The sequence below is a fragment of the Pholcus phalangioides genome, unplaced genomic scaffold (genome assembly GCF_987345545.1).
Source record: "Pholcus phalangioides strain wild (caught in Gottingen) unplaced genomic scaffold, Ppha-v1.0 ptg000002l_1, whole genome shotgun sequence".
Taxonomy (NCBI): domain Eukaryota; kingdom Metazoa; phylum Arthropoda; class Arachnida; order Araneae; family Pholcidae; genus Pholcus; species Pholcus phalangioides.
Window position 1 is genome coordinate 10,699,483 of NW_028301595.1, and position 11,582 is coordinate 10,711,064.

Sequence of the window (11,582 nt, forward strand, 5' to 3'; positions counted from 1 at the left end):
CGGGGACACAATACGCAGATTTTTAGTGGGGCCCCAGACTGGCTATATGTAGGGTTTCGGCTGTGGCAAATTCTACAACAGAAAAGAATGAGATTCATCCAGGGCCCCCAAAATCAAACCTGTAAACATGGGGCCCCCCGACTTGGAAGCTTGTCGGTCATCCCCGGTGCGAGTGCCATGAAAAATTTTCATTTGTATTCGTTTTACCAACGAATAAAATCCAGGGCCCCAAAATGAAACCTGTAAACATGGGGCCCCCGACTTGGAAGCTTGTCGGTCATCCCCCGGAGCGAGTGCCATGAAAAATTTCCATTTGTATTCGTTTTACCAACGAATAAAATCCAGGGCCCCCAAAATGAAACCTGTAAACATGGGGCCCCCGACTTGGAAGCTTGTCGGTCATCCCTCGGAGCGAGTGCCATGAAAAATTTCCATTTGTATTCGTTTTACCAACGAATAAAATCCAGGGCCCCCAAAATGAAACCTGTAAACATGGGGCCCCCGACTTGGAAGCTTGTCGGTCATCCCCCGGAGCGAGTGCCATGAAAAATTCTCATTTGTATTCGTTTTACCAACGAATAAAATCCAGGGCCCCCAAAATGAAACCTGTAAACATGGGGCCCCGACTTGGACGCTTGTCGGTCATCCCCCGGTGCGAGTGCTATGAAAAATTTTCATTTGTATTCGTTTTACCAACAAATAAAATCCAGGGCACCCAAAATGAAACCTGTAAACATGGGCCCCGACTTGGAAGCTTGTCGGCCATCCCACGGAGCGAGTACCATGAAAAATTTTCATTTGTATTCGTTTTACCAACGAATAAAATCCAGGACCCCCCCCAACCAATTACCCGGGACACCAATTCGCATACTTTTGGTGGGGCCCCAGACTGGATATATCTTTTGCTTCCGCTATCGAAATTTTTCAACGTTAAAGCAGCAAGAAAACAATGAGATCCATCAAGGGCCCCTGGAAATGAAAACTTTTTACTTATACGTGAAATCTTCCCCGGATACCCCGACCCTGTGTTAGGAGCACTGCTGTTGTGTGTGTATATTATACATATATATACTTACCTATGGGCATGGACCTCCCCCCCCCCCAAAGGAAGGGCTGACAGGGGCCACAACGATTCTTATCACTTTTTGATTTTTCACACTATAAATTAATCACAGAGGAGCCCCTGAAAAGCTGGTTTGGGGGCTCGAAATCTAAATTCCAGCCTAAGGGCTCTGCTGTAGGATGTAGGAGCCTCTTGGTACATGCACATAACATGGTCCCGATGGGTCAAATGGGTCCCGATATGTGAATATCGACCCAATATCGATATATGATATATGATATCATATCGATATATGAATATGAATGTACGATATATGAATGTGAATATCGATATATGAATCGAACCCACTTCCGTAACAGATTTCCGTCACTCAAAAATTTCACCCACTTCCGTCACTCGGTTGCTTAGCAACAGGCCCTTTTCGAGTTTGTTTGTGATTTTATATTATAGAATAGATATGTTAGTATTCGTGTAGCACAAGTCTAAATTTGTGTATTGCATGTTTGTATTCATGTAACACATGTTTGTATTTGTGAAGTAAATACAAAAAAGAATGAACAAATGAGAGAAATAAATTTAAAATTAATGAAGAAACATTTCAGAATTTATATTAAATAATTTCAGAATTTATATTAAATAATTTCAGAATTTATATTAAATAATTTCAGAATTTATATTAAATAATTTTAGCATTTGTGAAAAATATTTGAATAATAAATGGGAAATATTTCCACACAGAATTATTGAAAGAATTATTCTCAGACTCACGCATCACAAACGATATTCAATCTGCTTTTCTTACTGATAAGCGTCTCCATTAAAAAAAAAACCGCAGATAATATAATGGAATCCAAATATTCTTATATGAATGAAAAAATATTTTTCTTTGTCGTTCGTATGTTAATGACGCGGGACAAGGAGGGAAGATATGGCGACCGTAAAAGTTGAAAAGATCAATATTTTTGATTAGCAGCCTGCTGGAAACAAGATAATTAGCCCCCGTGAATATTATTGCTGTTCATTTTGGGGGATCAGCGGGCTCTTTCCCACCTTCTTCAACATCTTTTTTTTCTTTCGTATTCTATCCTATCAGTATGATGTACCTCGTTGAAAGGAATTAAAACACGAGAGGCCGAAGGGCCACGAATTGATTTTCATTTCTGTCTCTTTTTCCGGTTTTTGTTTCGCTTCCCCTTCATCCGAATACTCAAATTTTCCGATAATTATATCGCCTCTGTCGCTTTCCAGAGAATAATGGCTGAATAATGAAGAAAGATATCCCGGAACATCTCTCTCTCTCTCTCTCTCACTCTCTCATCCACGATATCCTCGCAAAGATTTAAAAGGAAAAAAAAGTCCTTAAGAGCTATTTCTGTGGGCATTACGACTTTTTATCATTTCAAGGGCGTAACTAGATAGGATTAGCACCTCGCACATTACAATTGAATGTGAAATTTGTCATAAAAATTATGTATTTCATTTGTTTTAGACAAAACATGTACGGCATTTTCTTTTAATTCATTGTTCGGTAATTTATAATTATATATTTTGGTTTGCTCATGGGAATGAACCATATATATATAGGAAACAGTTATTTTCCGGATATTATGACGAGGTGAATTCGGGAAGAAAAGCCATCTTGTCTCCGCCCGGACTCGAATCCACGCAGCACCTCCTAAAGATAGAAGGCCATTTTCCCTAAGAATATTCATGGAAAAAAATTCCCTGTTCTCATCGTTATGCGGAAAAGAAATGATCGGGCTCAGAATTGGCGATTTCTATGCCCTACATCCAGTCACTACGCGGTATTTGTTAGCCAATGAAGAAGAAACGAAATAGGATGATGTGTTTAAAAATGTGGCAAACTTGCTGGGTAGTCTGAATGACGTTTATGGCAATCAGTGTGGAGGCCTCCTATCTCTAGGAGGTGCTGATCCAGGCCCTCTTGCATACCGGGCAAGCATGCTACCATCTACACGACTGGACATGACCCTAAGGAAGGCAGGGAAATAACTGTTTCCTTGATATCTTGAGCTGAGGAAAAAGCCATCTAACTCGAAACGTATATTTTTTTACAATTTTGTTCAAAAGACCGGTCGTCCACTGGAAGCGACAACATGCACCAAGCTACGGGGGCGTCAACAGCCAGCATTGAGTCAGATGACTAGATGCGTTTGACGTCATCCTCTGAAAGTGACCTTTACACGCTATTCCGTTCGCGAATGCACTCTATGCATAGGAGTGTATTTGTTAAATAATCTTGAAGATAATTTTTTTTACGAAAAGCTATTAATTTATTTATTACAGTCTATAAATGAGACATCTGGCACAAACTCGGTGAAGGTATTCTTGCAGTAAATAAAAATAATAATAAGTCTATCGATTAACTACTTACCAACACAATCTATGAACGGGAATTATCAATTTTTTAGTTTGAATGTTCATGCCTGAAAGGAGGATGGCGGCGGGGCAGTGAGAGAAATTGGGAGCGACTGAGGAGAGGAGGAGAAAAAAGATTAGGGCATCGCACGAAGAAACGGCGTGAAATCTCATTCGCATCGGAAATTTCTGACGTCCGCTGTTTTCTCCGGAATTCACTAGCTAATGCACGAAGTTCTCGTATTTCCTGTGCAATGGGATCAGTCTTGCGGATACGGACATCTGCTCGCGACTTGTTTATCACTTCTACTAGACGCTCCGTTTAATTCGTTGAAATATTCAATTGTCTCAAATACTTGGAATATGATGCATTTTATAAGGCTATAGAATAAATAATCTCAAGATGTATTAAAGTAAATAATTGAAATATTTGAAGTTTGATTGTTTTTTTTTCTCCGGTAATAACACAGTTGGGAAGAAGCCCCTGACATATTTTGAAAATTAATGCAAAATCAAACAATTGACATGAAAATATGTGATGTGTACTGAAGTGCTTATGATGACGTAGAAAGGTATTTATTTCTTATGAATGAAAAATTAGTTTGAAATTTCATTCAAAGTTATCGCCGTGGCATTAATGCTCGACATAACACATAAAAAGCTACATAAATAATGACTATGGTGCATCACAGAGAGTAACGATATTTACAAACCTTATTTCTTGGGATCCAGAAACGCGCGGTTTTTCATTTTGCCGCTACAATAGAGCAACGATTATCCGGATATCGATCAACCGAAACATCGGTTAACCGAGAGCGTTCCAGTCGGCAGATTCACTGCCTTGAGACGGCTATGAAGTGGTTAAAAAAACAAGAATGACGTGATGCTGTATCCAATTACTGTCTTTAAAATGTTTGCGTGATTTACCGTAAAAAAAAAAAAACCGAGTCTCAGTCCTGAAGCAAAATAATATTTTGGACTACTTTTCCTTAACTATAGGCCTACTTTAATGGCCTTTTTGAACTTTTCAAGCTAGGATGATAAGTTCTTTGTGTTATTTGTAAGACCTAAGACACGAAATGTATACAATTTTGTGTTTAATTTTATTTCCGTGAATGATCGGTTATCCGGAAAATCCGTTATCCGAATACCCCCAGTCCCCAATTGTTTCGGAGATAATCGATGCTCTACTGAAGTTGCTAAGCGCAAAGGAATGCTCTCTGAAAATGTCTCCTTCCGATGTCCGTCACTATGCCCATTCAACCTTATAGCGGCTCTTTGTTACACACTGCATTTTCACTCTGAAATCTGGTGCAGGATAGTTTCTGAACACCTGTTGAGCATTTTTTAAACTGGAATCTTACCTCTACGACGGACGATTGATGAGATAAAGGTCGTGCAAGCACTTGCCTGGTTATACAGGACACCCTGTATAACCAGGACAAAAGACCTTTTTCACCTGCATACTCATTTCTTAAAATCATAAAAAAAAAGATAATGGTAATTTCTGTATATTTTTTCGAGCTGTTTAAGATTTTAGATGGTTGCATGAGCCGCTGTGGTGTTCGAGTGGTCATAGTGACGGACTCGCATCGCGAGGATCCGGGTTCGAACCCCAGTGGTGGTCGGCTGAAGTTGGTTTTCTGTGGTTCCCAACTTCAAGGCGCGAATGCGAGCTGATCTCCCCGTTAAAAAGTCTCGCCAAAGAGAGCAACAGGCCTACAACGTTACAAATATTCAATCATTACACTTCACTCACAATTTGAAGTATAGATGGCAGCACTGAAATATCAGACACAACACTAGCTACACACTCAGACTCTTAGGTGCACTCACTTTGTTCCAGACTCTGCCACGAAGCTGGGCTGGAAGAGATCTCGGCAACGGGATAAGTCCGGTGGCAGAAACCCTGGCGTTCATTCATTCAGATGGTGGCATGAGAGGTGGTTCTCACAGAAATGCCACCACCAACTTAGTGTTAATAAAGGGTGCCATTTTCTTGTTTCTAGTCTGTAATATGTGATTGCAAGTGGGAAGACTGAATTACACTGAAAAGCCAAAAAAACTGGCTCACCTGCCTAATATTGTGTAGGGAGCCCGCAGAAGTGCCGCAACACGACGTGGAATGGACTCGACTAATGTCTGAAGTAGTGCTGGAGGTAATTGACACCATGAATCCGTCACGTTGCAAGGCATCCCAGATATGTTCAATAATGTTAATGTCTGGGGGATATAGGTGGCCAGTGCAAGTGTCTAATGTCAGAAGAGTGTTCCTGGAGCCACTTCTGGGGTGTCGCATTGTCCTGCTGAAATTGTCCAAGTCCGTCGGAATGCACAATGGACATGAATGGGTGCAGGTGATCAGACAGGATGCTTACGTACCTGTCACCTGTCAGGTTCGTATCTAGACGTTTCAGGGGTCCCATATCACGCCAACTGCACACGCCCCATACCATCACAGAACCTCCACCAGCTTGAAAGTCCCCTGTTGACATATAGGGTCCATGGATTCATGAGGTTGTCTCCATACCCGTACACGTCCATCAGCTCGAAGCAACCTCAACGCGACTCGTCAAACCAGGCAACGTGTTTCCAGTCCTCAACAGTCCAATGTCGGTGTTTTCGAGCCCAGGCGAGGCGTAAAGCTTTGTGTCGTGCAGTCATCAAGGGTACACGAGTGGGCCTTCGGCTCCGAAAGCCCATATCGATGATGTTTCGTTGAATGGTTCGCACGCTGACACTTGTTGATGGCCCAGCATTGAAATCGGCAGCAATTTGCAGAAGGGTTGCACGTCTGTCACGTTTAATGATTTTCGTCAGTCGTCGTTGGTCCCGTTCTTGCATGATCTTTTCCCGGCCGCAGCGATGTCGTAGATTAAATTTTTTACCGGATTCCCGATATTCACTGTACACTCGTGAAATGGTCGTACGTGAAAATCCAAATTTCATCGCTACCCCAGAGATGCTATGTCCCATCTCTTGTGCGCCGACTATAACACCACGTTCAAACTCACTTAAATCTCGATAACCTGCCATTGTAGCAGCAGTAACCGATCTAACAACTGTGCCAGGCACTTGTTGTGTTATATAGGCGTTGCCGACCGCAGCTCGTACTCTGATTGGTTCCATATCTCTTTATTTGCATACGCATGCCTGTACCAGTTTTTTTGGCTCTTCAGTTTATATGTTTTTGTGGAGATTGGTGTCCTTTCACCTCTCTCTGAAAAAAAAAAAGACAAAATGTAACATCCGTGTACTAGTGAAGTTTACATCCTTTACAAGCACACGAATGCCTTTTGTAGTAACAAAGAGAAGCGTCACTCAACAAGTACTACGTGCAGTACTTGTAAAATGTCACTGTGTTTTTGTCAGAAGGGTGTCACATGTTTACAGAAATTTTATGATTTGTAAAGGCAAGTTAGAAGAAATGATTAATGTGAATGAACTTTGTATACAGGTGTTTATTATTGAATAATTCTCTCTTTTACATGGATGACGTCACTCTCCGCTACCATACGAAGGTTTTTAACAACTGGCTGTTGCGAAGATATATTTCGGAAAGACAGAAAATTCAACTGCCACTGCGGGGAATCGAACCCACGTCCTTTCACTTTCCGGGTGAACGCCCTAGACCACTAGACTACAGAGGCACAGAATCGCTCAATCTTACACGAGCTCCAAGGAAAGATTGAGAGATTCTGTGCCTCTGTAGTGGTCTAGGGCGTTCACCCGGAAAGTGAAAGGACGTGGGTTCGATTCCCCGCAGTGGCAGTTGAATTTTCTCTCGTTCCGAAATATATCTTCGTAACAGCCAGTTGTTAAAAACCTTCGCATTCTCTCTTTCATTCCACATATTTTTCCATGTTCAGTATTAGTTGATACAAAATCGCACGAAATGTAATCAAAATAAGTACTGCATTTGTCATTATATTTTTCATAACCTAAAAGATTTCTAAAATTTTCATTTCTTTTTACAATATTTACGAATGAAATGAAAAAAAAAAAAGTCACTGTATTTATCTTTTTGAATGAAAACTAACACCTTGAAAATTCTTCAGTATCATGTTATACAGGGGCTGTGGTTACGCCGCTAAACCACCACGCACCTATCTTCATTCTGAGTAATGGGAAAAATATTTCCTCACCATATATATATCGCTTTCATAAGGCCCAGGCATTACATTCATAAATTTCATTAAATATTGTAGAAAATAAAAAGCGCCCCCTCAAAGGGTTAAAACGAAATAAGAAACAACAAGGGAAATTGTTGAAATAGTTTTAGTCGAGGGTTAATTTGAATATTACGGGGGCAGTTTAAAGTAGTTAAACACACAGAGAGAAAAAGAGTGTATTTATTTTTTATGTTCATCTCTGACACCAAAATATCGCCGCTTTTGAAAAGCCTATCTCCGACAAAACTTTCACAGAATTTTTCTAATTTTTTGGAATATTTATTTCGAGATTACACGGTGTTTTAAACACAGCGGACCGTATTTTCCCATCCTCTTGTTTTTAAAGCCAGCGAGCATTTTATCGGTTTCGGTCTGTTTGGACCGACATCATTTATCACCTTTCAAAAACAAAAGACTCGGAAATTTCAACGCGAGTTTAATTATATTCTCATGTGAACGCGTTTTCCGATATTTTCAAGGGGGGGTTGGTGGGATACGACCAATTGGGTTTTCACCTGATATACAAATACACAAATTTATACTAAACTCTTTTTAAGCAAACTAAATGCCTACTTAACTTGGTCGGAAACAATATGGCTCCGATAAACACTCTCTCCAACTTTTGTTATCGTCTATGCTTCTTATCTTCTGCCATTCCGTTAAAAATCCTGGTCAATTGATTACCTTAACCAAATATATTTTTCATTATTGGCAGTATAACCCATAGTTGCTCAACACATGGCCCGCAGAGTGACCCTCGGATATGGTCATGGATCTGATGTGGCCGTGACCTCTTTCTCAGTTTAACTAGTCGCTAGTCACCTAATTTTGTAAACATGAATTTAGTGGCACGTTTCCAGATCCGTGGTATATTCTCAGATCAATTAAGTGACCTATGGAATATTTACAGGTCACTCGAGCGGCCCGCGGCACATTTCCAGGTCACTTGAGTGACCATGGACAAGAGAGTGATTTTATAAATACAGCATTGGTTCTGGGCCTGTGGTGATGTGGCCCAATTGCATTTCTGGAATATTCTAGGGAGGCCACATTTTCCTCAAGAATTTCACAAATGCTTATTTGAATGTGGAACTATTTCTATGCAACGGAGTCTTTCGTAACGAACACTGAATGTGAATTACGTCAACCGGCCTCGATATATTTTACTATCCATTAACAGACACTCCCCGTTAGTGGACAAAATTTTCGATCACAATATTGTCCGTTATCGAGAGGCTTCACTGTATTTTAAATTCAAAAATATTAGGCGATTCAAATTCGTGATTTCAATTAATTTAAACAAATCACTTGAAGAATCTTAGGGAGCAGTATCCCTGATTGATAAATAAGATTCTGACCTGAAATACCAAAGGATGTTTAGAAATGACACGGGTTCGATCAGCACCTCCTAGAGATAGAAGGCCTCTGCACGGGTTGCCATAACGCCATTCAAACTACCCAGCAAGTTTGCCACGTTTTGAAACACGGCATCCTATTTCGTTTCTTCTTATTTTGGCGTAGAATCTTCCTGATTGGCTAACAAAAACCGCATAGTGATTGGATGTGGGGCATAGAAATCGCCAATTCTGAGCCCGATCATTTGTTTTCCTCGCAACGATGATACTGGCACGAGCAGGGAATTTTTTCCCCTGAATATTCTCAGGGGAAATGGACTACTTACTGACGTCACAAGCAGAGTGCGGAGGCCTTCTGTCTCTAGGAGGTGCTGGTTAGATACCCGGTTCTTCCTTGTCAGAAATATTCCTGAAACGTGGGTACAATAGGAACTGTGACAACATGACCAAATGTAAAGATTACTTACCCACACTAAGGAGTTAGCGCACCAACCCCTCGGTGAATTCAAAAAAGGAAAGTATCCAAGATTGCCGTTCGGAATCGGCGAATATTAGGTCCCGGTCTAATTAGCCCTCGCGTGCAGAAAATGACCGAAACGACAAAAATGATCTCAAATCATTTGAAGAATCGTATCTTAAACAGCTTTGATATTACAGGTCAAGGTCTGGATGCGAAAGCTACATTGTCTTCAAGTTGTCTAGAACGTAAAATGTTCTGACAGGTATATATATATAAATTTATTTATTTTTCAGAACATTCTTTCTAGAATGTTTACCAGCCGATGTATAATATGATAGTGACAAAACTATTTTTGCGATCCTCTCGTGCTAGGAAATAAATATTGCAAAAAGGTTTAATGAAATTAGAAAACCTTCAACCGTCGTTCCGTCCAAAAAACTTTCGTCGATTTTTCTAAGCCCAAATATGAACTTATTGTCGTGATGAGATTGGAAGTTCACTGTGTGGAAATTTCTGGTAAGACAAGGATCCCTCATCTGCAACTGAAGACGCGATTGTACTGACGAGCCTACTTGAGACGGTGCAGAAATATATTTCTGAGAATTCGCGAGTGATAACTTCATACGATGCAGTTAAATACTGGGAAATTTCAGCTGTGAGTGGACCATCGCACGATTCAGCTCTCTCAGTTGGCAGGTTGGAAGACGTTACATCAGTCCGAAATTCCAGCTCGATAACGAAGGAATAACATGGTGATTAGGAATATCACCTGGAGACGAGATCAAATTTTCCGAAACATCCGTTTGTTACGACGTCAGTATAATAACTATAGAAATCAAACTAGACAACATAAATCTCCGGTTCAATATTTCACTGCGTAATACCAATGGTGAGATTTTGTGTCACCATGATTATGTATTATTGAACGGAGTAAGAACCAGTTCTCCACGGGTCATAGAGAGAGAAGTTTTGGTGCCCAAACTAGTGAATGATACCCTGGTGGTGACCGTTGAAGCGACGCATTCCATAGTTTGTTACAGAGGCGAAGCTCGCATGCACTGCTACCAGGAATTCACTCCAACGCTGAAGATGGCTGATGATTTCAAAAGCCTATGGACGAGCAAGGAAAACACAGATTGCGTCGTAAGAGCACAAGATATCCCTGTTCATTCCGTCATCCTTGGCGCGCGTTCGAAAGTATTTGCTGCGATGTTCAGACACGATACACTGGAAAGAAAAACTCAACGCGCGGAAGTGATCGACTTTAAGAAAGACACCATGGAGTCCTTCTTGGAATTCATCTACTCTGGGAGTGTACAACGTCATATGGACACAGAACTCGCCCAGGAACTTCTACGAGCCAGTGACAAATATGAGGTTACCGACCTGAAATCGTACTGCAGCAACTATCTGATGTCCGCTCTGAATGAAGAGAACGTTTGTCAAGTGCTGGTGAGCGCAGACATTTATAAAAGCGAGAAACTCCGCAGTGAAGCCAAGAAATATCTATGCGAGAACTTTTTGTCTGTCGGTGATTTCGAGGCTAAACGTTCGATTTTCCAGGACAGGTCCGAACTTCTCTTTGACATCGTCAAGTTATTCATCGAACAAAAGGAAATTGAAAAGCTTGTATCAGATGCGCTGGGAGATGGCGATTTCAAAAGACAGCGAAACGAATAACTCCGCTTTAATTCATTTCTTATATATACAAAACGTGCTAATTTTTTCCACCGATTTAATACTATCTAACATATATTATGTGATACATTTCGTCCAATCCGTAATTTTTCATTTTCAAAATAAATCAGGTTCTATTCAGCCATCATGATTATTTTTATGGTCTACGTTTATTACATGCATTCCATAGATGGAAATGACATCGTTTTCACAAGATTTTGGACTCGAGTCCGAGTTCTTACGTCGAATAATTGAAGTCGTGAGTCGCATAAATGAAATATATTCACATTGAAATGTATAGGGACGGATAGCGACCGAAACCACACGTATTATAACAGAGGGACATATAAACCGTGTGTTAGTAATAAGATAGATAGGTAATAAGAGTTCGGCATGATGTTTTTTGTTCCTGTTGTCATGAAATGTGTGATGAAAGGGGGGGGGATAGATTCGATTGGCTATGATCGGAGGGGAAG

At 40.6% G+C, this 11,582-nt stretch overlaps 1 protein-coding gene across 1 annotated transcript; it reads left to right on the plus strand.

Moving 5' to 3' along the window:
- Window positions 1–10,482: 10,482 nt before the first annotated feature.
- Window positions 10,483–11,109, plus strand: LOC149089403 (speckle-type POZ protein-like). The gene has a single exon (XM_089240276.1). The coding sequence runs from the start codon at window positions 10,483–10,485 to the stop codon at window positions 11,107–11,109; it is 627 nt and encodes a 208-aa protein (XP_089096402.1).
- The last annotated feature ends 473 nt before the right edge of the window (window positions 11,110–11,582 follow it).

Coding starts and splice junctions, on each gene's coding strand:
- LOC149089403 (XM_089240276.1), top strand. CDS start 10,483: ATGCACTGCTACCAGGAATTCACTCCAACGCTGAAGATGGCTGATGAT.